This window comes from Oryctolagus cuniculus, chromosome 8, assembly GCF_964237555.1.
Source record: "Oryctolagus cuniculus chromosome 8, mOryCun1.1, whole genome shotgun sequence".
NCBI classification, from domain to species: domain Eukaryota; kingdom Metazoa; phylum Chordata; class Mammalia; order Lagomorpha; family Leporidae; genus Oryctolagus; species Oryctolagus cuniculus.
Window position 1 is genome coordinate 24,036,210 of NC_091439.1, and position 26,028 is coordinate 24,062,237.

A 26,028-nucleotide genomic window follows, 5' to 3' on the forward strand; every position below is an offset into this window, starting at 1 on the left:
GGCCCAAGTACTTTACAGGCTTTACCAGGTCTGTTAGCAGGGAGCTGGATCAGAAGTGGAGCAGTCAGGACTCGAACCGATGCCCAGATGGGATGCTGGCATTGCAGGCAGCAGCCTGACATGATATGCTGCAACAGTAGCTCCCAGGAGGATATCACTTTTAAGAGTTAGGATGATAGTGTTGTCTATCATTATTCACCAGTTCCTCCTAACTAAACCAAAGTTCCCTGAGATCAAAATGGGATTGCCAGCATCTGTCCCAAGACCAGGCACATGGTAACATGTCACTCAGCAAATATTTGCCAAGAACAGATGATGGAACGATAACTTAATGATCTGTTTTGGGCATATTTACACCTGTGACCCTAAGTTCAGACCTAGTAAAAGTATTGAATACCTTGGCTTTTTTGTAGCGGTGATTTACCTGTCTGTAGAACTAGAGGGAAAAGGTGTGGGAATGGATTTCAGCAGCCACTTAGATGCAGTTTTCATTGCTGTTGTTCCTTCTACCAGGGCACTTCAAAAACTTAGTGGAAAATGGAATTAAAAGTTGAGTTTATTTTGGTGCAAAAAATTTCTTTTATAATGTTTGAAAATATGTATTATAAAAAACTGTATGATTTTAAAAATATTTTGTACCAAAATAAACTCATACTTTTAAAATATGATTTTTAAAAGATTTATTTAATTTTATTTGAAAGGCAGAATGACAAAGAGAGAGAAACAGAGAGAGAGAATCTTCTATCTGCTGGTTCACTCCCCAAATGGCTGCAACAGCTGGAGCTGGGCCAGACCAAAGCCAGGAGCCAGGAGCTTCTTCCAGGTCTCCCACATGGGTGAAGAGGCCATGCACCTGGACTATTTTCCACTGTTTTCCCAAGTGCATTATTAGCAGGGAGTTAGATAGGAAGTGGAACAGCTGGGATTCAAACCAGCACCCATATGGGATGCTGGCACTGCAGGCGGTGGCTTAATTCACCATGGCACAGCACCAGCCCCTAAACTTATACTTTTAATTCCACTTCTCTCGAACTTCTTGAAGTTTCCTTACACATGTATTTTTAAAATTTATTTATTTATTTATTTATTTATTTATTTATTTGAAAGGTAGAGTTACAGAGGGAGCGAGGTCTTCCATTTGCTGATTCACTCCATAAATGGCTGCAACAGCCAGAGCTGAGCCAGGCCAAAGCCAGGAGCCAGGAGCTTCTTTCAGGTCTCCCATGTGGGTGGACCATTCTCCACTGTTTTCCCGAGGCCATTAGCAAGGAGCTGGATTAGAAGTGGAGCAGCCGAGACACGAACCAGCACCTATATGGGATGCTGATGTCACAGGTGACAGATTTACCCATGTGTCACAATGCTGGTCCCCCCCCCCCATGTATTTCTAGGCCTACCTCCCTCTTTGTTCTGGAGAATGAGTGAGCAGAGTGGAATAGTGTTCAGTGATCACTGGGATTCCTCACACATAACCCTTTCCTTGCCTGCACTCTTTGAAGCTATTCCTACAATTGCAGATCAGCTTGAGTGAGCTTTTCTTACCCCTCAAGGGACCCTGCTTCTCTGGATTGGGCATCAGTTATTGCTTCTATTGATGGAGAAAGAGGCTGTGGGTCTTGTGGGAATCTCAGGACAGGGGAGGACATGAGCCCTGGGCTGGTGATAGGGAGGCCAGACCCAGGCAGATGGAGAACTCAACAAGGCATGTTGTTGACCAAGGCTCAGCAAAGGCAGTTAGCTGGTCAAGGTCTGGGTAGAGAGGGGCACAAGTTAGAAAGTGGAAAGAGTATTTACTCAGGGGGCAAGATTTCGAGGCAGGCATTCAGCCACTGGAGAATAATTATAGATACGAGGTCAGAGTGATCCTGTCATTAGTAAGACCACAAGGAAGTTGAGAGTTCCTAAAATACCCTCCCACAAAGCAGTCAGTGGGCCCCATTCTGGAAATTACGGAGAGGAAGAGAGGGTATGGAGGAGTTCCTTGGGCCATTGCAGGCTTTTAGCTTGTGTGGCTAACTCAGGGCAAGAAAGAGGCTAGCCAGTGTGCCCTGCTGCTGTAGTCCATTTCTGTTGCCATAGCAAAATGCCCGAGACTGGGTAATTTATAAGGAATAGAGGTTTGTTTGGTTCATGGTTTTGGAGGCAGAAAGACCATGAACATGGTGCTGGCATCTGCTTGGCCCCTGGGGACGGCCCTCCTGATGCAAGGAAACATGGTGGGGGGTGTCACCTGGTGAGCAGAGGAAGTGCGCTAGCCCTGGTATCTCCCCCTCCTCTCCTCAGCCATTAATGCCATCATGGGGTCCTGCCCCATGGCATCGTCTACTCTTAATCACCTCCCAAACGGCCCATCTCCAAATACCACGTACGATTTGGAGGATTAAGTTTCCAACACATGAATTCTTTTTTTTTTAAATACTTATTTATTTATTTGGAAGGCAGAGTTACAGAGTGAGAAGGAGAGACAGAGATCTTTCGTCTGCTAGTTTTCCCCCTAAATGGTCACAATAACCAAAGCTGAGCCAGGCTGAAGCCAGGAGCCTATAATTCTATCCAGATCTCCCATGTGGGTGCAGGGCCCCAAGGCCTTGGGGCGTCTGCTGCTTTCCCAGTCACATTAGCAGGGAGCTCAGTTGGAAGTGGAACAGCAAGGACTAGAACCAGTGCTTATATGGGATGCCGGCTTTGCAACCAGCCACTTAACCCACCGAGCCATCATGCCAGCCCCAATCCCACACATGAATTCTTAAGGATGAACTCAACCTTGGCACCAACTGTCCCACAGTCTTCAAGGTAACACCTTTTATGAATGTTTCATCTTAAGGGTGAAGCATCTCTACCTAGTAACATTTGTCACAGTTACACAAATGGAGGCTAAGGAAAAGGCAGAACTTTTTGTAGATTTGTCAGTAAAAAGAAACAGAACAAAGAAACTGGAAATGGGAAGGATGCCATGAAATCTAAAGTAGATAAGGCTCAAAATCAGATGAGATTTTCCGGAGGTTGGAGAAAATCCTGTTATCCCACTTTTCATTGATACTACTGCCCTCCGAATGTCCTCAGCTCTCTTAGAGAAGTGATCCTCGAAGCAGATGCATTGACAGTTCCCAGGTGTGGACCCCTGCTGCCCAGGGCCCAGTGACCGGAGCTGCCACATAGCAGCTGTGTACTTCCCGGGCAAATTACCCTTCTCTGTGACCCAGATCCCTGTCTGTCAAATGAAGATGGTAGTTGTATTGATGCCCTCGGATAGTGTGAAGATTAAATTAGAAAAGCATATAAGATGGTAAGAGTGACACCTGGCATACAGTCGTGGCTGTGAGCCATTACTAGTGATAGTTGGTAGTTGTTTTAAGGGTTAATTGAATATATCTATATCTGTATCTATATATATCTATAGCTAGCTATCTATCTATCTATCTATCTATCTATCTATCTATATCTTCTCTGAGCCATAGTTTCCTGCCACTAAGTCAGGGATAATTTATCTTCTCTATCTCCCAAGATGGTTGGGGAAAATCAGATGATACACTGTGTGTGGGAGAGCTTCATCAAATGTTCATGTAACGGAACTAGGATTTTTCTCAAGGCAACGGTTCATTGGGGAGCAAAGAAGGCGCTTTGGGTCATGAAATTCCATCTTCTTGCATGAGTAGCACAGAGAAGGAGACCAGGTGTTTAGATGGACAAATGCTTGCCAGGGTTATGGTTATGAGGCAAAGGAAAAACACAGGCCTGGGGGAGTGTGAGTTCATCTTTATCGTCTTGTGGCAGACTGAGCACCCGTGGAGAGGACACTGTGCAGAGGCCTGGAAATGTGACCCGTGTCTGCTGACTTTGAGAAGACTAGGATCAGGCCGGGGAGAACAGATGTGCCCACAAACGGCAGCTGTTAAAACAATCATCTGCTCTGTCCATTCAGACAGACCCAGCACCAGGGTGCACACAACAGATGCTACCCAGGTGATCACTCGGGGCTGGGGTTGAAACTGCAGTGTGGGTCGGGCTTGGCAAAAAGCAGCTCTTAAAAACATGGGCTTTGCATGGAGAACCTGGGCACAACCCCCGTCCTGCTGCTTCCTAAAGGGATGACTGGGGAACGCTATAAAATTTATAGAAGGTACAATTTGTTTACCTGCACGATGAACGTAACAGTATCTCCCTGACAGGATTGTGCCTAAAAGGAGACAGTGCATGAGAAACATTTTTGCACAGGGTGTGGCACTCTGTAAGTGTTCAATAAATTTCAGCAGTTGCTGAAATGTGGCAAGGTGGGGAGGCACACAGGAGGCGTAGGGAACAAGAAGCTATCCGTCCAGCAGGGCAGGACGGATGTTTGGGAGGGACATCAGACTGTGACAGGCAGCCCCATGCTAAACCCTGCAGGATTTATTCTACCAGGGAAGGCTTGAGTGCTGGGCAGTAACCTGCATTACTGTATGAACATCACTCCACCAGCAGAGTGCAGGTTGTAGGAAAAGAGAGACAGCACAAGAGGACCCAGCTAGGAAACTTACAAGCAGATTTCCCGAGCCCCTTCTTGTCTGCCTGGAATTCCCTTCATATAGAATCATCCCTTTAATCCTCACAGCGAGCCAACTAAGTATTCTTCCCATTTCACAGATGAGGAAATGAAGTCCAGAGACAGTAAGTGACAAAAGCTGGGCTTTGTTTGTCCAAGCCAGACCATGACACTGCTTCCCCTGCACAAGGAGACGGGGCTGTGGGCTGCCAGGCAGACTGAGGTAAATCAAATACTAGCCGGTCACTCAGGCAGTGACATGGGCATCAGGAGCAAAGGGGCATGATCTCATCTTTGCAGTTTTTATTTCTCTTCCGGGAAAGGCTTCTCCCTGGAGTGCTAGCCTTTATGAAGTTGGTTTCCAAGGTGACCCATAAACTTCTGCCCTCAGTGACAAGTTGGAGCCTCAGCAAGTTCAGCGTTTTCTGTTTGTTCCCTCCAAGGGAACACGTGATCCTTGCCCCTGGGCCACCGACCAGCTCCCGTGTGTGCATGGAAGGAAAGCCGCAGTGGCCCATTCCGCAAACGCGGCTTCTTTCCCCATTCCTAGAAGGCCCTCTCTCACTGGGGTCAGTGCCCTCCCGGCTCAGCTCTGCCAGTCTTCGAAGGAAGTCTCCAGTCTTACGCCAGCATCCAGCTGGCAGTGCAGATCTACCCTGACAGGTGGGGAGACTCTGGGCGTACCAAGGTCCACTTTCTGCAGGCTCGAGGGTGGTCTGGGGATCAGGGTCCCTACATCCACTAGAATCCCTGTTTACACTCAGGTTGGCTTAGCCACATGTCTAAATGTTTTCCTTGGATTGCAGGGCACTCTCCTAGGTTTAAGTTAAATGAGTTTTTCTGGGGGTGTCCTTGGTGGTCTCGTTGGAAATTGGAAAATGGGCATGTTGCTTGTTCATTGACCAAGTGGTTAATTGTTGTTTATTCACTAGACTGTCTGGGAAAGCCACTGAGATCCGAGACCCTGGGTCTAGATTCAATGTGGTAGCTCTGACTCATTTTCTTTAGGGTTCATTCAGAGGAGCAAGCAGTGAGGGTCAAATCCTAGCACTGTTACAAAGAGAGGATTGTTCTGTCCTAACAGCAGTGTTCCAAGAATCAGCACAATGAGGAGCAAAGATCAAACACAATCATGTGTGTCTCTTCCCAACGTGCATATCTACATTGCATTTAAATAGAGTAACACAGTTTGTGTAACTTTATAGGCAAACTAAGGGAGATTTCTTCCCATCAACTCAGTTGAATACTGGCACCATGCATCAAAATGAGAAATATAGACATTTAAAGACTTCTCATGCTTCGTTTACCCTTCACTTAAGGTTGCATCCTAGCACACTTAGAAAATGGTGGTTTTGTAGGGTACACAAGGCACCTGGCTTCCCCATGGCCAAAGGCCTCGGTGTGCTGTCAGCTTGTCAGCATTTCCTGTAGTGCCCCTGGGCAGCTGTGGCCTGCATGCACAGAGAATCAAGCAGTGGCTCTCCTGCCGGGCCTTTCGGGGCTGTGCTGGGCTGCCCCCAGCAAAAACCCTGACAGCGTGAAGCACGCACCTCTCCCAATCGCGTCATCTACACATGCACCTGAGCAGTGGAAAGAATGTGTTTTCCTGATCAGCATTCTAGATTTCACGGAGGCCCTGGCCCTCGCCCAGCACAGGAAGAGTTTTGATGCCAGCAGGTGCTGTGATGAGATGCCTAAGGCTGCCTCTGTCTGAGTTCGGCTGAAGGTGAAGACTTATTGAGCCCCGTTGGGCCCAACATAGGGTCATGGCTGACATGCTGTGGAGAAACTGAGAATTACAAATGAAATATGGTCACAATGGGAATGCAGTCATGTCTGAAAGGGTAACAAGGTGGTGAGTGAACCGCCATTGGTGTTCCTCAGTCATTTGTGTGTTGTAGCTGTCACACAGGATGGTTTGAAGAACCATCGTAAATGTTGTTACAACTGACAAATGAAAAATACAAACACAATTTGGGCTCTCCTTCTGTCCTCTGAATACAAATAGTGGGAAGAAAAGTTGAGCAAAATTTTCTGTCTGCATCCTCTGGTTCACGGGACATTTGTGCCTTTCTACACTTTATTTAGAGAAACCTAACAGAATGTGAGCAGCAGAGTGAAACTGTCATTTTGTTTTCAAAGAGTGTTGAGAAACCCTGGTATAGAAGGAACACGGGATTGCCTTAAAATTTTTTTAAAAAGTATCTCAGGGCCGGCACTGTGGCATAATGGGTAGAGCCGACACCTGCAGTGCCGGCATCCCATGTGGGCACTAGTTCGAGTCCCGGCTGCTCCACTTCTGATCCAGCTCCCTGCTATGGCCTGGGAGAGCAGTAGAAGATGGCCTGGAAGAAGGTCCAGGCTCCTGGCTTCAGATTGGTGCAGCTCCAGCTGTTGTAAGTGAACCAGTGGATAGAAGACTTCTCTCTCTCTCTCTGCCTCTTCCTCCCTGTAACTCTGCCTTTCAAATAAATAAATAAATCTTCAAAAAAAGCATCTCGATGTAATCCTATTCTTTGATTGCATCATTGTGTTTCATTAGCTCTAAAAATGAATTGAGACCTAACCAGGAACTTCTCCACACTCAGTTGAAATGCTTGTACTGTTGTTGAGCACAGTGTACCTTGGTACCATCGGCCCTCCGCATCCACATGTTCTATCTCTATGGGATCTGCCAGCAGTGGTTCAAAACTGTTTGGGGGAAAAAATGGACTAGACTGAACATGGACAGACTTGTCCTCTTGTTATTATTCCTTAACAACGTAGTATACAATTGCATGCACAGCATTTACATTGTGTTAGTTATTGTAAGTCATCTAGAAATGATTTAAAGTATATGACAAGGATGTATGCAGAGTTTACGCAAATATTACATAATCTTATGTAAGGGACTTGTGCATTTCTACATTTTAATATCTTTGGGACATCTTGGAACCAGTCCCATGAGGATCCTGAGGGGTTGCTCCATGTGTGTGCACATGTGTGTACACATGAGAGTGTACATTTGGGGTGTGTTTGTGCGATTTTGCCTAGAAATTAAGGAATTAGGTGTATAGGATACAATTTGGAGTGAAAGTAGCATCACAAGTCCTTCATCCCTTTAATTTCCCATTCATTAATAAAACAATGATATTTTTGCTTATCAGTGCCTAATGAAGGATACATAGACTCACTGACGTTATTGGTATCGTACTGCTGCCATCAGACAGCTCGGTGTCTGTTTTCACAGGTGTAGAGATAGCCTGAATCAGGAGTGGGGTCTTGGAAATGAGCTTGAAATCATTTTGCAAAGAAGCTGTCCCCACACCCAGCCAATGATCCTTTCTCTGTGTCCATTATTGATATTTTGCAAAATAGCTTACAAGCCATTTCTAGGCCGTACCTGAACTATCTTTTAGGAAATCTCGATTGGGTCTACTGCATTCCGTAAGGAGCTCATCTGCATGTGCAGGTCTTTTTTTTTTTTTTTTTTTTAAGATTTTATTTATTTATTTGAGAGCTAGAGTTACAGTGAGAGGGGGAGACAGAGAGAAAGGTCTTCCATCTGCTGGTTCACTCCCCAAATGGCTGCAATGGCCAGAGCTGTGCGGATCCGAAGCCAGGAGCCAAGTGCTTCCTCCCACTTTCCCATGTGGGTGCAGGGGCCCAAGCACTTGGGCCTTCTTCTACTGTCTCCCCAGGCCACAGAAGAGAGCTGGACTGGAAGAGGAGCAGCCAGGACTAGAACTGGTGCCCATATGGGATGCTGGCGCCACAAGAAAAGGATTAACCTACTGCGCCATGGCGCTGGCCCTGCAGGTCTTTTATGTCTTTTGAGATCCAGTGCTACAACAGACACCTTGTCAAAACAAGCATACACGGGCAGCAACACACCTCGCTTTGCGTCTCTGGCCCACTGACTTCCTTGCTTGTTGGTGCCAAGGTGTTCTCTATTTTCAGGTCCTCCCAGCTCGATCATCTCTGGAAGGTTTTGTTTGGACTCTGGGTGAAGATGGCTCTCACTTGACCCATTTCAAACTGAACTTTCTCTGTGAAGTAGCCCTCAGCCTTGCCAGGTGGCTTGAGGCTCTCGCACTGGAATTCCTCTGAGAAGGGAGTGCAGGTGGAGTTGCATGCCCTCCAAGTGATGAGATCACACACAGCTCCCTGCCCTCAAGCCAAGCTGCCACTGTATGTCTTTCCTGTAAATAGCACGCTTGTTTGAATTACAGTCCTGCAGCCGCTATTTTTATCTGTTTTAGAATACTTGGATGCAGGGCTGGAAAGCATATCATTAAATTGCTGTTAGTACTTGGCACCGTGTTATATAACACTTGTTACATAACACTTCCCCATCGTGTACAACAGAACATTCGCTCAACCAGCCCCTGTAGATGGAGCCGAGGGGGTTGGTTAGGGTTTTAGGCGGGCACTTTGGGCTGCGAGGAGCAGAGACTCATGCAAGTTGCCTTCAAGCAGCTGGATTTTGTTGCCAGGATACCTGTGACTGCGACCAGAAGCCAGACAGCAGGAGGGACAAGGCTCTCCCGTCCCCTTACGCCAGCTCTCTGACGTCACAGGATCTGCTCCTCCTCTCGCTGATGACTGGCTTTCAACCTTGTCTCTCTGTCTTTCCTTTTGCTCAGAGTGTGCTTCCTATTACATGGCTTGCTGGCTGCGTTTCTTTGCTCAGGGAATCCTTTTGGCTTCTACTTCTGTAGCTGTTAGGCTTTTCTTGTAATGATTCCCAGCACAAATTCTTGAGAGTATGATTGTCCTGCCTCTTCTTTTCATGCTAGACCACAGTTGAGCCCTGTATGTTTGCCCTAACTGTGGAGCCTGGTTAAAGATGGCCTTATTCTACATGGTCATCCCTCAGTATCTGCTGGGGCCTGGGACCAGGACCCCCCGTGGATATCAAAGTCCAAGGATGCTCAGTCTTTTATATAAAATGCTGTAGTATTTACATATAACCTATGCACAACTTCCTGTATATAGTACCTTAAATCTCTCTAGACTACTTAGAATACTTAGTACAATGTAAATGTTACATAAATAGTTGCTATATACATAAATCTATTTTTAAAAATTTTTTTAACTTGAAAGAGTTAGAGAGATAGAGGGAAAGCTATGGAGAGAGTGAAGAGTGATCTTATATCCACTTGTTCACTCCTTAAATGACTGCAACAGCCAGGGCTAGTGTTAGCTGTCACAAAACACACCGAACACTGGAGTAAGGAAAAGGGTTTATTGGGGAAAACTCAGCAGACCAGAGGGAAGGGACGAAGAGGGAAAAAGAGAGGAGACTGTAAGAGAGAGAGACAGAGAGGAGAGAGAAGAGAAACAAGAGGAGAGGAGCAGAGAGAGAGAGAGAGCCAAGAGAGCAGAGAGAAGTCAACAGAGAAGAACCAAGAGAGGAGAGCGAGCAGGAGAGAAGAACCAAGAGAGCACTCAGGAACAGGCCCTTTTAAAACTTTGCCCAAGGGCGGGCAGGGAAGCAGGAGCAGTGAATCCCATTAGGATGGGGGTGGAGCTTGACCACAGAGGTTGGGCCATGTGGCCACCTGGCTTCCAGCAATGGTGGCGTCGCTAGAGCTTGACACGTAAATCAGGGTATAGATCGCACTGTAGATAAAACTGTGTGTTTCCTAACAGCTAGGCCTGGCTGAAACCAGGAATCTGGGTCTCCCAAATGAGTGGCAGGAGTCCAAGTACTTGGGCCATCTTCCGCTGCCTTCCCAGGTACATTGGCAAGGAGTTGGTACCATCAAATGAAGTAGCTGGAGCTTGGACTTGCTCCCATATGGGATACTGGCAATGCAGGCTGTGGCTTAACCTAATGCATCACAATGCTGGCCCCATTTTTCAAATATTTTTGTGGAGGTTGGTTGAACTGTGGGTATCGAGGTCTGGCTGTATATGTTACACTCTATCTCTCCAGCGCCTTGGTGTTATGCTGAGCCTTAGCAATTCTGAGGATAGCCAGGGACCTTCCAGGAAGTAGCAGGTACTTATTGGTTATACAGTTATAAAAGAGGGATCTTCATTTAGTTTTGTTATTCCTATATTAGCTCTTTTATTACTACTTTACTATAATAATATTATAAATGCTTATAATTATAAACTTTTATATTGTTACAACAGAATGAAAATTACTTCCGATAATCAAAAAGATCTCTGCTTCCGTAACAATGTCGGTCCCTGGAGGTGACTGTGGGTGACAGTTTCATGTGCAACTTTCCAGGTAATTCCTAGGTCCAGAAAGCACAGACAGCCTCTTTCTTTGCCTTGCTTGTGCAAAGCCATGTGTCCTTACACATTTAGTGCATACTCAGTGATAAACGTGTTGAGACAAAGTTATTCATTTACTTTTTGTAGCTTTTATTTTATGACCACAAGCTTTCTGACCTCAGTGCCTGCTGTGAGGTTGAGTTGTGCAGTGCTGTGTTTATGAAAATATGCTCCAATTTATAGCATTGATGAGCTTCGTATGCTGGGGGGAAAAAAGGAACTTAAAATTTTCCAGAATGCAAAGGCCAAGCCTTTCTCTATGGCGGTGTTCCTGTGGGTGACACTCATTTAGTGACCCAGAGTTCACACATTGCATCCTAACTTGAGATTTCTAGATTGGCTATATGTTATATGAAAGAAAGAAAGAAAGAAAGAAAGAAAGAAAGAAAGAAAGAAAGAAAGAAAGAAAGAAGGAAGGAAGGAAGGAAGGAAGGAAGGAAGGAAGGAAGGAAGGAAGGAAAGGAAGGAAGGAAGGAAGGAAGGAAGGAAGGAAGGAAGGAAGGAAGGAAGGGAAAGAAAGAAAGAAAGAAAGAAAGAAAGAAAGAAAGAAAGAAAGAAAGAAAGAAAGAAAGAAAGGAAGGAAGGAAGGAAGGAAGGAAGGAAGGAAGGAAGGAAGGAAGGAAGAGAGGGGGAGGGAGGGAGAGAGGGAGGAAGGAAGGAAGGAAGGAAGGAAGCAAGAGAGGGGGGAGGGAGGGAGAGAGGGAGGGAGGAAGGAAGGAAGGAAGGAAGGAAGCAAGAGAGGGGGGAGGGAGGGAGAGAGGGAGGGAGGGAGGAAGGAAGGAAGGAAGGAAGGAAGGAAGGAAGGAAGCAAGAGAGGGGGGAGGGAGGGAGAGAGGGAGGGAGGAAGGAAGAAGAAATCTTTATTATAACCAACCAGAGTAACGATCCGTTCATTTGATGGAATGGTCTCTCTTTGTGTAAAGCAGGTTTCAGTATAAGTTTTGAAGTAAATGAAAAAAAAAGCTGTGTGTTTTCTCATCATAAAAATGCTGGAAGTACTCCAGATATCTTTGAAAACATAGAAGACTATAAAGAAAGTGAAATTATCACTGCATCCACTGAGTTTAACATTTATATTTATTTTTGTAATACTTAAGAATGTTTATATTGGTGAGATTATACTTTTGACAAATTGGAATCATACAGAACAAAACTTAGTTTTGTGCTGTCTTTTTTCACATAACACACTAGATGCATTTTACCATGTTGTTATAATTATTTGAGAACATGCTATCAAAGTGTCCAAATATCATCCTATAGATACAGTATTAACCTATGCAGATGGTCTAGGTCATTACCAAAGGTAATTTTAGATTCACAGTTATTTATGTTTCAAATTTTATTTCATTGTGGAGATGCCCTCGATTGTTCACAGTGCCCTAAATAAGAGGGCACTTGACTTAGAAGGAGGGCTGCCGTGTGGTAGAACGAGAAGGCCGTGCCAAGATGGCTGCTGGCAACAGAAACTGCCTGGCAACAGGCTGTGATTGGATGGCTTTGGAAACTGCCTGGCAACAGGCTGTGATTGGTTGGGGCACAGACCGCCCCTTGACCAGACTGGCTGCCTTGGCTATATAAGATGTGGTACCAACTGAAATTAACGAGCCTGTGGGCTGCTCGCCTCAGGCCTGCTTTCACCCGACTCCCGGGGTCTGTGTGGTGACTCCGTGCCTCTTACCCCCACCAGGCGCCTCCTCTCAGAACAAATCCACCTCAACACTAGCAGTTGTGTCAGGGCACGTGGCAGCTCCTGCAGATACAACCCACCCCAGACAAGGGGTCTGTGGGGCGTAGCACACAGGTGTCCAGCAGTGATGGATGTGACTTCTGAGAATCAGGTGGGCTTCAAAGCCCACCTCGCTGCCACCAGCACCCACAGGGCCATCCTTCCTCCCTCTCAGTGCTGACCTGGGCTGGCCCTGAAATATTTCAGTTCCAGGTTTTCAGACCTGCCTCCACAGACAAGATCGGGAGCCATCTGTCTTATCACTGCCTCATGGAAGCAGCTGTAATCTAAAGAAAGAGTTGGGAGCTAGCTTGAAAAACTGGATCACGCGGAATGTTTTGAGTGAGTGCAGTCCCCTTGTCTGCGCTGATCCATACCAGAGCATTCGGAGTCCCGGTGAAGTCTGAGAATAAGCTTGTTCGTGGGATGAAGTGCCCAGCACGTTCCTGGGGTCAGCTGGCTTCCTCAGTGGGCAGCCTGTGCATGTGGACCAACACTTAGAAGGGCCCCTGCTTGGTTTCATATTTCACTGTCGTCCCCTTGAAATTCGAACTCATTTTTGAATAAGGGGCCCTGCATTTCATTTTTTACTGTATGCCATAAATGATGGAGCCGGTCCTCCCTGGGGTATGACTTACCTGTCCCAGTAAGAAAATATTTGAATGACTGCTTCTCAGGCAGTGCCTCACAGAGAAGGAAAAATCAACTTCAGTGACTCTCCCTTTGTTCAGAGGAGGCCCAGGTGGCTTTACGAGACGGACCTGCCAGGCGAATTGGAGCAGCTCCTGGAAGACTCGGCCTTCAGGGCTCTTGGGAGACTGGAGCAGTGCAAATGATGCTTCACAAAGGCCTTGCAGATAAAACTGCTCGATCTCAGCTTTCTGCTCTGTGTGGTTACAAACCAGCCTTGCTCGTTATCTCTTGAGGCAGAAAATGTGAAAGTTTTGGCTTCTTTCTCTGCTGTTGAACTTTTTTTTTTTTTTTTTTTTTTTTTAAATTTTTTGACAGGCAGAGTGGACAGTGAGAGAAAGAGACAGAGAGAAAGAGAAAGATCTTCCTTTGCCGTTGGTTCACTTTCCAATGGCCGCCGCTGCTGGTGTGCTGCGGCCGGTGCACCGCACTGATCTGAAGGCAGGAGCCAGGTACTTCTCCTGGTCTCCCATGGGGTGCAGGGCCCAAGGACTTGGGCCATCCTCCACTGCACTCCGTGGCCACAGCAGAGAGCTGGCCTGGAAGAGGGGCAACCGGGACAGAATCCGGCGCCCCGACCGGGACTAGAACCCGGTGTTCAGGTGCCGCAAGGCGGAGGATTAGCCTATGAGCCGCAGCGCCGGCCATTGCTGTTGAACTTTAACTTTCGGCATACTTCTGTATCATGAATTTCCCCACCTGCCTTTACCATTCTTCCCCCTGTGCCCTTGGAAAGAATATACAGTTAAGAACCTCGTGCCTCCTGTTCATATAGTCTTGCCTTTTATTGAGACACTATATGGTTGAGTTTTATTTTGGCTTGCATTGTGAGAACAATGATTTTTTAAAATATTTTCCTAAGTAAAAAGGCTCTGGAATTGAGTGTGCTCTTTAAGAACTATAACATGATTCTAATACACACAGCCCTGAGATTGTCCGTGAGCCTCTCTGCCCCTAATTTAGTGCCCTGCCAAGTTCCCGTTTTTGATATGTTTGCTACTGCTCACCCTCCAGCTAAGAGAAGAAATTGAGATATGAAGCATTTAGAAACCTGGAGCAATTTGCCTGTTGAATTTAATAATACAAACAAATTTGGAGGCTTGTATTTTTTGTCTTTTTTATATTTCACTTTTAAGCATTTCATATGTAATGTATTTTATACAGTATCATTCTACAACAGATTGACAATTAAAAAAAATATACAAACACTGACTCCTAACCACAGAGTTTAAGAAGCACTGTCCTGGATCATGGGGTCAGCTGTTTGCTGTGCAAACATAGAAACTTTTCTGTCTCTCTTTCTCTCGCGTTTTGTTGTGTAAGGTTTATTTATTTATGTTAAAGGCAGAGAAACAGCAGGAAAGAGAGAGAGAAAGAGAGAGAGAGAAATCATCCATCCCGTGGTCCATTCCCCAAATGCCACAAACAGCTAGGGCTGGGCCAGGAACACCATCTGGGTCTCCCACAGGGGTGCCAGGAACCCGAGGACTTGAGTCATCACATGTTGCAGCCCAGGTGCATTAGCAGGAAGCTGGGTGGGCAGCCGTGGTTGGAATCAGGCGTCCTAATATGGGATGTGGGTGTCCAAAGTAGTGACTTAACCTGCTGCATCACATCAACTGCCTCCGAACTCACACTTTTATTTTTTTTAAGTTTTTATTTATTTATTTGAGAGGTAGAGTTACAGACAGTGAAGGGGAGAGACAGAGAGAAAGGTCTTCCTTCCGTTGGTTCCCTCCCCAAATGGGCGCAACAGCTGGAGCTGCACCGATCTGAAGCCAGGAGCTTCTTCCTGGTCTCCCACATGGGTGCAGGGGCCCTAGGATTTAGGCCGTCTTCTACTGCTTTCCCAGGCCAGAGCAGAGAGCTGGATGGAAGAGGAGCAGCCGGTACTAGAACCAGTGCCCATATGGGATGCCAGCGCCACAGGCAGAGGATTAACCTACTGTGCCACAGCGCCAGCCCCAGAAGTCACACTTTTAGGGATGAGTGTTTTCTAGCCTTCTTCTCAAGTCTTGGTCTCTTTTAATTGTAGACCTCTCAGCAATTCTAACTATTTAAGGTAGATTTGTAAAGCATATTATATTGGGAATTGTGATAGAAAGATCACAAGTCAGTTCCTAAGATAATTCTTGGTTTCTCTCGATGGCCATCAAATTGAAAATTTTGTGGTCCACGTTTAAATATTCAGCATAGTGTGCTGAATTTAACGCTTCAAGAGTTCTGAGATAAACAAAGCAATGCTTTTCCTTAAGAGCAGAAAATTTAGTGGGAGAAAGTTACACTTTTGATTTTTAAGTAGAAGAGTATGTTGGGACCTGGCATTGTGGTGCAGCCACTGCTTGCAATGCCAGCGTCCCATTTGAATGCCAGTTTGAGTCCTGACTGCTCCACTTCCAGTACAGCTCCCTGCTAACGCGTCTGGGAAAGCAACAGAAGATGACCCAAGTCCTTGGGACCCTGCATCCTCATGGGAGACCTAGATGAAGCTCCTGGCAACTGGCTTCAGCCTGGCTCAGCCTCAGCATCAGTCTCAGCCATTGCGGCCATGTAGGAAGTGAGCCAGCGAATGAAGACCTCTCTTTTTCTCTCTAACTCTTGCCTGTGAAATAATTAAATAAATCTTAAAAGAACAAGAAAGAGTGTGTTGATCATTTTAGTAATACAGAGTGAAAGGTGGTCGTCAGAGCCCTGGAGAGGAAAGAATTATTTGCCTGTGGATTTGGGGGTTGAATGAACGCATGGGACATCGCTGAGCAAAAGCAGAACATATACGTTTGTGACCTTTGACCTGGCTATTGAGGGAACTAGAACTTGGCCAGTGAAACATTTATGGGAAGTATTGACAGCTTAGAAACAAACAAGGCTTGTTCAAGGTCCTGTGAATTGTGTTTTGTGGCTGGAGTCGGAATGTGGGGCAGCAGATTCTGAATGTTTTTGTTTAGTTACTTTCGGGCCCTGTCCCTTGTAGCTCCGCCTGAGTGCTAGGACTTCCAGGGAATGGATCAGTTACACCTAAGGATCAGCCGTGGAGGGGCCAGGTGGACGGCAGGAAATGTCCCTCCCTCCAGACGGTGGGGCAGCCACGGTGCTGATGCATGGAGGTTGCACTTACCAGTCGAAGGATTATAGAGAAGACAGACAAGCCAGCAAATCCAAGGATGCTGCTTCTCTGGCTGCACAGAGATCAGGGAATATTTGCTATTAGTGGAGACCTCCAGGCGGTAAATTCCAAATGCCTAACCTGGACCTGTCAGTAAATGTCAGCACAGTCGGAAAGACAAATAACTCACAGGAACGGAAACTGGGATGGCCAGCAGGCATAAACTTATTAATAAGCTAAGAAATGCAAATATGAGCAATGAATACTCATCCCATTTCCCAATCTTAATATTGGTGAAAGTGAAACAGTGTGGTAATGCCAGGTGTTGGAGTTATTGCAAATAAAGAGGTGTTTGTTTTGTTTTGTTTTTGTTTTGTTTTGTTTTGTTTTAAGAGGTGTTTTTCTCTTTCTTGGTAAGACTGGAATGTGCCACAACCCACTTTGGAGAGGTTTTGTGATATCTGGTAAGGTTTAAAATATACTTACCCTGGAGCCAGCATTTACATTCTAAAGATACATGCTTATGTGCTGAAGGATTCATGAGCATGGAATACAATTACAGTGTCTTTTTTAGATTTATCCATTCATTTGAAACTCAGAGTTACAGAGAGAGAGAGAGAGAGAGAGAGAGAGAGAGAGAGAGAGAGATTCCATCCTTGATTCACTCTCCAGATGGCCACAATGGCCAGGGCTTGGCAAGACCAAAGCCAGGAGTCAGGAGCTTCTTCTAGGTCTCCCACACAGGTAGCAGGAGCCCAAGCACCTGGGCCATCCTCTGCTGCTTTTCCAAGGTGCATCAGCAGGGAGCTGGATCTGAAGAGGAGCAACTGGGACAGAAACTGGCGCCCATAAGGAGTGCCAGTATTGCAGGTGGCAACTTTACCTGCCACGCCACAACACTGTCTCCCATTACATTATCTTTTGAAAGCAAAACATTAGAGATAAATTCAAATGTCCTTCGCTAGGAAAATGGATCTGTTATGGTATAGTTACCAAGAAGAATACAGGTTGAGCGTCCCTAATCCAAAAATGGTAAATTTATAGTGCTCCACAATTGGAGATGGTTTTGCCTGCTCTCGGATTTTCTAATTAAGGATGCTAGGCCAGTGCGATCTATGCAGATATTCCACATTCTAAAAAATTCTGAAATCTGACACACTTCTGATACTAAGCATTTTAGAAAAGGGGTTCTTATCCTATGTTGTACAACATTTAAAATGTATGAATCAGATTTATAAGTATAACCTTGGAAAATGCTACATATTAATGGGTGAAAACAATAAATTGTACAGTATCTATTCTTTTTCATTATCACAAATCATGGGAATACTCATTAGTGTTAAGTTAACATGTACATACCTGTCAGGCAATAGAAGCATAAGTGTGCAGGTGAGGGGTTGCCATTGTGGTGTGATGGGTTAAGCTACCGCCTGAAAGCCGGCATCCCATTTGGGCACCAGTCAGAATCCCAGCTGCTCCACTTCCCATCCAACTCCCTGCAAATGTGCCTGGGAAAGCAGCAAAAGTGGCCCAAGTGCTTGGATCCCTGCACTCATATGGAGACCTAGAAGACGGTCTGGGCTACTGGCTTTGGCCCGGCCTTGCGCCCTGCCACTGTGGCCAGTGGGGGAATGAATTCACAGATGGAAGATCTCTCTCCCTCTCTCTGTTACTCTGCCTGTTAAATAAACAAACATATATTTTAAAAGAACAAACCTCCTTTAAAGAAGAAAAGCATGGGGCTGGCATTCTGGTGCAGTGGGCTAAGCTGCCTACGATGTCAGCATTCCATATGGGTGCAAGTTTGAGTCCTGGCTGCTCCACTTCTGATCCAGGTCTCTTTCTGTCTCTCCCTCTGTCTCTGTAAGTCTGCCTTTCAAATATAAAAAGTGAGTCTTTAAAGAAAAAAAAAAAGAAAGGAAGAAAAGCGTGTTGGTAGGAGGAATACAAAACAATTTGAGAGTAGTTAATAGAGGCAAATGGGGTTAAGGAAGTATTGAGAGAACTTTATCCTGTGTCTCTTATATTATCTTTTGAAAAACAGATATGAAGCAGATAAGACAGAGTGGTGGTAGCCGTACATGGGGTCTGCAAAAAAGTTCATGAAAAATACATGCTATGGGGAGGGGGGGACTGCATGGATTTCAGTTTTTTGGCAGCAAAATAACTTGATCTTTTGATCCCATTTTCCATGAATCTCTGAAATATTGTTAAAATGTGTAATTTCCTATACATCTCTCTGGTTTTGAATTATTTCCTTAAACAGTTGTGCCTGGTGTATACCTGGCACTCCATGGGATAGGTACTGGTATTATTGCAGGTCAGGAAGCAGGGCGGGACGATGAAGGAGCTGTCCAGTACGTGACCCGCGCTGGCCCCTGCTCCTTCCCCATCTGCCATGGACTTCGTGGATGTCGGCTTCTCTGGCTGGCACATGGCTGAGGGAACGGGGGAGGCCGAGTGCTCCTGAGATCCTGGCCAGCTTAGCAGTCAACTGTCCAGAACCACGGATATACAGATCATTGTCCTGAGCACACTCCGTGCCCAGCACCCTCCTGACGCCTCCCCGCTGCAGCGCTGCAGTCCCACCAGCCAGCACGCATCCCACCAAAGCTGCATCCTTCACACGCCCTCTAGGGCTCCCAGCCAACGTGCAAATGCAACTGTACCAGTTCCGCAGAGCGCCTTCTAAATCTCCTTGAGAACAGCACTTAGATACCCCCGAGCTGGTGTAATAGGTAGATAGGTGCAGCAAAGAGTTATTCTGAGGGCCATAATTTCATTTAGTTATCTCCTGCGATCAAAGATTGTTTAACACCAGAAGTGGCTGCCTGGAGCAGCTGTTAAAGCAGCGCTTTGTGTGGGAGATGAGAAGATTCAGTATTTTGACAGCCACGGCAGAGGTGTGAGTAAGAAGACTTCTAAGAAAATCCTGAACCTTGCTTTTTTGTAGCGGATGAGGATCCTCTAGCCCAGATTTCCTGTACGGATGGAGGAGAGAGGCGGGGTGTTTCCCCTTTCCTCAAATCTTGACTTCTTCTATCACTTGAGTTTAGACAGCAGCGACCATTTGTTAATTAGATTTTTTTTTTTAATACATAACTTACCTGTCCATCAATTGTGTGTTCAAGGCTTTCTGGGCTCCAGGCAAACTACAGCAGCTGTGAGTCTGAAAGAATCGGTTAGACCCTGCATCGGGGGCTCCGCTAGTCTGGAGAGAAGACAGAGCGAGGCAGGCCATGCAAGTAATTCCAAGTTGGTGGTGCCAGTTGTGCATGGGTGCCCAGGCCAGTGAGCTGGCATCCAATCAGAAGCCCTCACCGTCGGGCGGGTTTACTTTAATCCAATGAGTTTTCTTTATCTCTGATTGACACCAGGGTTTTGTTTGTGAGACTAACGGATGCTGGAGATGGATGTTACCTGGGGACATTGTGTTGATCAAGACAGTGTGGATTGGACTGGACCTTTTCAGAGGTCTTCCCTCTTTGTGTTACAGGGAACAAAAGTTTAATGAGTCTGGGAGTTGGGACGTGGCGTGGCTAGGACGGAAGCATTCCAGACCCAGGGCTGGGCCCACTGCCCGCCCAGTGACCTGCCGGCCCGTGGGGGAGGCTCTGTCCAGGACGACATTCTCAGAGACTGCCACTGCTGGCAGGCTTGCCGTTCCTTTCTTATCGTGACTGAAGAAGAGAGACGGATGACAGGCTCAGTGATAGTGAGTGATGTGTTAGTTAACATGGGGGGAAATCCAGTTTCCTCAGCTAGCGCTGATTTCTGCTTTTCCTAGTACTGTACTCTTCCATCTATAGATGACTGAGCAGTAATTAGCTGTCTTCTTAGTAAATCCCACACACAGGAAAGCAAAAAGGCACATGTATAAGGGTACTTCCAGAAGTTCGTTGAAAATGAAATTAAAAGATAACTTTCTTTTGATTAAAAAAAATGGAAATCCATGTAGAGTTTCTCTTAATATGCATTTTCCATGAATCTTTTGAAGACTCCTTAAATGCATGAATTTTAATTTTTTACACCAAAGTAAACTAATTTTTTCAAGATTTATTTATTTATTTGAAAGTCAGAGTTAACACAGAGAGAGGAGAGGCAGAAAAAGAGAGCAAGGTCTTCCATCTGATGGTTCACTCCACAATTGGCCACAACAACTGGAGCTGTGCTGATCCAAAGCCGGGAGCCAAGAGCTTCCTCTGGGTCTCCCACGCAAGTGCAGGGCCCCAAGGACTTGGGCCATCTTCTACTGCTTTCTCAAGCCATAGCAGAGAGCTGGATGGAAGTGGAGAAGCTGGGTCTCAAACCGGCGTCCATATGGGATACTGATGCTTCAGGCCAGGGTGTTAACCCACTGCTCCACAGCGCCGGCCCCAATTTTTTTTTTTAAGATTTATTTATTTCAAAGGTAGAATTACAGAGAGAGAGAAGAGAGAGAGAGAGAGAGAGAGAGAGAGAGAGAGAGGGAGATGTTCCAACTGCTGGTGCATTCCCCAAATGGCCGCAGTGGCCAGGGGTGTGCCTGGCCAAAGCAGGAGCCAGGAGCTTCAGCCAGATCTCCCTAGTGGGTACAAGGGGCTCAAGCACTTGGGTCATCTTCCAGTGCTTTCCCAGGTGCATTAGCAGGGAGATGGATTGGAAGTGGAGCAGCTGGGACTGGAACCAGTGCCCATATGGGATGCCACTGTCTCAGGCTGTGGCTTTACCCATTGTGCCACAGCACCAGCCCCCAAAGTAAACTTTTAATTCCATTTTCTTTTTTAAAGTATTTTTATAAGATACAGTGATGTGTCTGTTCATTTTTTAAAAAATACTTATTTCTTTATTATTTGAAAGGCAGAGTTACAGAGAGGCAGAGGTATAGAGAAAGAGAGAGGTCTTCCATCTGCTGGTTCATTCCCCAGCTGGTTGCAATGGCCAGAGCTGGTCCAGTCTGAAGCCAGGAGCTTCTTCTGGGTCTTTCACATGCGAGCAGGGGCCCAAGGACTTGTGCTATCTTCTACTGCTTTCCCAGGCCAATGCAGAGAGCTGGATCAGAAGTGGAGCAGCCAGGACTTGAACCAGCGCCCATATGGGATGCCAGCACTGCAGGCCGCAGCTTTACCCGCTATGCCACAGCACTGACCCCTAATTCCATTTTCCCGTGAACTTTTTTGAAATAGCCTCATAGGAAATTACCCCTTTGGAAAACTCTGCAGTTTCTAAGAATTTTATTTTCTATGCATTTCATGCAAACAAGTAAGTTTTCCTTATTAGCAAAATTTGTGTTTTCTGGTGTGCTCAGGACAGCTAATAGTCCCTGTGGCTCGGAGTGGATGGAAATGGATTCTTTGCCCTTGGACACAGACCGTGGACAACTGGAGAGCTTCTCCATGGTCTACCTCACATAGGCTTCCTTGATGAATAACCCTGCTTCAGGAAGGCAAGTGCTGTTAGGATTGCTCCACAACTGAGGAAGCGAAAGCCCTGAGCAGACACATGGCCCGTCCTGCTCTGCAGAATGGGTTCCACCACTGCAAGTGGTGCCAGGACTGCACTTTTCTCATTGTGAGCTGACTTTTTCCATTACCCTGGGCTGCCTGAGTGGAGGGTAGGCAGGGTATGATTTGATGTGTTGGGAACCCAACCAAGTCTCTTTATCTCAGTCTTCAACAATTTTGTGACAGTGACATCATCTCCCTATTTTGCAGTTAAGAAAACTGAGGCTTTGGGCATCAAGTGTGTGCCCTAAGATTATATTCAGCTAGTCGGACTTCCTAATTGACCCTTTTGAGTTCAAGTTCTGCTCTGTTCTAGATTGTCACTGGCTTTGGAGTCATCGTGGGCATTTCAATTATGGGAGTCCTTGGAACTCATCCTGCAGACTAAGGGACCTGGTGTTTTATTCCCTGCAGAAGTTGTGTGTGTGTGTGTTTAAGATTTGTTTTATTTATTTGAAAGGCAGAGTTATAGAGAGAGAGAGAGAGGTCTTTGTCTTCCATCCTCTGGTTCACTCCCCAAGTGGCTGCAATGGCCAGAGCTGGGGCAGGCCAAAACTAGGAGCCAGGAGCTTCATCCAGGTCTCCCACATGGGTGCAGGGTAGCACCCTGTTCCTGTGTTTCCCACATGGGTGCGGGGTAGCCCCCTGTTCCCGTGTCCTTTTACACTAGTGCAGGGGATGCTCAGTGCCTAATCCCTGCTCAATGTGGATAAAGGCGCACACCTCCCTCCTGGGATCCTTGGTGGTTGAAAGAGAAATCTGTGTCGATGACAGCCGCCCGGTTTGAAGCTGTCAGAATCTATTTGCTATGACCATGTACCTGACAGCTTGGCTTGGAGGACTGAAAAAAGATCGCTGCCGTAGAGACAGGGCTGGGCATCGCCTGCATTAGATGGGCTGCCTCAGCAGAGTGCTCTGGGCAGGCTTCTTAGGGGCACTTTGCAGCTTTGACCACTGAGCTGCCTTCTGCTCCGAATTTCTTTTCCCTTGTCAGCTTCCGTCCTGGAGAGAGAAGGCACTGCCCCTTCTTGAGCAAGCAGTGGTATGGTGGGCATCCGCCTTTCTCACATATAAATGACTAAATGCACTTGCTGAAGAGTCTGGATTTTCAGGACGTGGATGATATGAGTAAGTTTCCCTCAGGGCCTTGTCAGCCTGGGAAAGACAGTCGTTGAGGTTCCTGACCCAAAGAACTCAGCTTTGTGCACCCAGAGTGCCTGTCCTGACACTGAGGCTCATCGCGGTGTCGCTGCGGTGGACTGTCTGGCTCCGGTGTCCCTGGCTGGAGTGATGGATGTCACAGAGAGCAAAGGGCCCTGCTGTTGAAATGAGAAACCCTTCTGTTGCACAGTTCTTGTCCACTCCCAAACACGGTGTGAAACACACTGCTTGGCTCTTGCCTTAGTAGATTACAAATACCCTGGGCACGCCGACTCTTCCTACTTTATGCCCACAGAGTTTGTCTGGCACCTACTAGGAACTTTATTAATATTTGCTGACCTGAGTTGTACTAATTTCAATACAAAAGTAATGAGGAGCAAATTAAAATAATACGTGGGGCGGTGGGTTCCTGTGACTGTTTCCTGCGGCCTTGTCTGGTTCTTAAGGGTTTGTTTCATAGCAAGAAAGGGAGAAACAATACGCGTGTGACATAATGGAGGTACAGCAGAGACCCTAGCATGTGAGTGCTTACTCCCTTATTGATTTTTATTTTGAAGAGACATTCATAAATGTTGGCGCATGTCAGGGGCTGTGCTGGGAGCTTTGTTAGCTTTCCATATTTTTGAATCCAGCTCTGCTTGTGCAGGTTTTGTTGGAGGTGGTTATAACAAATAATGTGGAACTAGCAAGCAGCATGTCTGAGACAAACGCTTATCAAGATGTGGGGCAGGAAATGGGGTTGTCAAGCAGTCCAGCAGAAAGGATGCATTCGTACTGCTTTGGGAGTTTGGGGAAGTTCCGAGGAAATCCTAACCTGTTGACCCCCTGTTCCGCCTTCAGGCCTGCTGGTGGGTACCCTTGACGTCGTGTTGGACTCCAGTGCCCGGGTCGCTCCGTACCGAATCCTGTACCAGACTCCAGACTCTCTGGTCTATTGGACCATTGCCTGCGGTAAGGAGTGATATTCTTTTTTTCTTTTTTTAAAGATTTATTTATTTATTCGAAAGACTTAGAGAGAGAGGAGAGGGAGAGAGAGAGAGAGAGAGAGAGGTCTTCCATCCCCTGGTTCACTCCCCAATTGGTCGCAATGGTCGGAGCTGTGCCGATCCAAAGCCAGGAGCCAGGAGCTTCCTCCAGTCTCCCATTTGGGTACAGGGGCCCAAGGACTTGGACCATTTTCTTCTGCTTTCCAAGGCCACAGCAGAGAGCTGGATCAGAAGTGGAGCAGCTGGGACTCGAACCAGTGCCCACATGGGATGCCGGCACTGCAGGCGGTGGTTTTACCCACTATTCCACAGCGCGGGCCCCAGGAGTGGTATTCTGAGATACTCGGAGATTCTCAAGCTTACAGAGGAGCATCAGGACTGACTACTTGTGTCTGGAGGGAAGGATTATGCGCTTCCTGCATGCAGTCAGCTGGTATTCAAGGGTAATTCACCTTGGCTGTTTCAGCTCGTGAACTCAGAAGCTCAATGGCCATAACACAACAAAGGCTTCTTTCTCACGGTAGTAAAGTCATGCAGATCAGGTAGCCTCCTGCAGTGGAGTGACATGCTCTAGAACATGAGCCCGCCAAGGTCACCTTACAAGGAAGGAATGGGAGCGTGGAGCACTCCTGTGTTTAGCTCCTCAGCCCAGACTGGGCACACAGCACTTCCACTTACACCTGGGAGTGGTCACATGGCCTCAACCCAACAGCAAAGGAAGTTGGGAAATTATAAGGAGCATCTGGAGTACTTGGGTATACTGAGTTTATGTGGTATGTCCTATGGCAGTATTCCTGTCGAGTACAGATAATTTATTTCACCTGCTGATAAAATCTTTGATACCGGGATGTGCTTGAAATGGTAAACAGCCCTGTTACTATTAGGCTACCCACGTGAAATTCTAATCTAAAATGGCCAAGGTATTTGTTTGCTCATAGCTTTTAAAATGACAACAGGAAAAGTAAGACTCCTGAACACTTAATTCAAAAAGAATTTTTAGCCTCCATGATTGTTTATATCAATAGACTTTATCTTTAGGATTTTTAGAAAAGTTGAGCAGATATTCAGAGTGCCCATGTAATTTTCACTATTATTAACACCTCAGTATGGTACTTTTTTGGAATTAATGAACCAATACTGATACACTATTACCAAGTAAAGTCCATAGCTGATTTATATTCTCTTCAGTCTTCCTGATGTTCTTTGTCTTCTGGTTTCCCAGCTTTATACTCTTGGGTGTGCAAGTTTCTAAGACTTCCCTTGTTTTGAATGAGCTTGACAATTTAAGGGATGCTGGCCACGCCTGCTGTCGGATGCTCTTCTGTTGGAATTTGATGCGTTTTTAAAGTAATTAGACTGGAATTTTTTGAGAAAGATCACAGGGGTGAAGTGCATTTTGATTTTACTATGTTAGTATGATCGTCTACCCGAGCTAGAGGTTTTCAGGATTCCTCACTGAAAAGTTACTCCTTTTGTTCCCCTTTTCAACTCTACTCTTTGGAATGAAGCAGCTATGCACAGTCCACATGTAAGGAGTGGGAAATTCTTTTCTTCATCCATTGGAGTAAACTATCTACTTAATTTATTGGAAATTATTATACACAGTAGGTTTGTCTCTTCTCCCTCATTATTCTTTTTTTTTTTTTTTTTTTTTTTTTTTTTGGACAGGCAGAGTGGATAGTGAGAGAGAGAGAGACAGAGAGAAAGGTCTTCCTTTTGCAGTTGGTTCACCCTCCAGTGGCCGCCATGGCTGGTGTGCTGCGGCCAGCGCACCGCGCTGATCCGAAGGCAGGAGCCAGATGCTTCTCCTGGTCTCCCATGGGGTGTAGGGCCCAAGCACTTGGGCCATCCTCCACTGCCTTCCTGGGCCACAGCAGAGAGCTGGCCTGGAAGAGGGGCAACCGGGAGAGAATCCGGTGCCCCGACTGGGACTAGAACCCGGTGTGCCAGCGCTGCTAGGTGGAGGATTAGCCTATGAGCCGCGGCGCTGGCCATCATTATTCATGTGTTTATATCAAAATGCACTAATGGCTATGTATTTTACACCCTGAGTTAGAATCCAACGCTACTTTAATTTTTGCTCAAAT

General features: G+C 46.3%; 1 protein-coding gene across 1 annotated transcript in view; it reads left to right on the top strand.

The window, feature by feature from the left end:
* The window catches only part of TBC1D9 (TBC1 domain family member 9), a 125,863-nt gene that overhangs the window by 31,143 nt on the left and 68,692 nt on the right, over positions 1-26,028 (top strand). Inside the window, exon 2 of the mRNA XM_002716945.5 lies at positions 23,796-23,906. Within this exon, the coding sequence (XP_002716991.1) occupies positions 23,796-23,906 (111 nt within the window). The remainder of the gene's footprint in view (positions 1-23,795; positions 23,907-26,028) is intronic.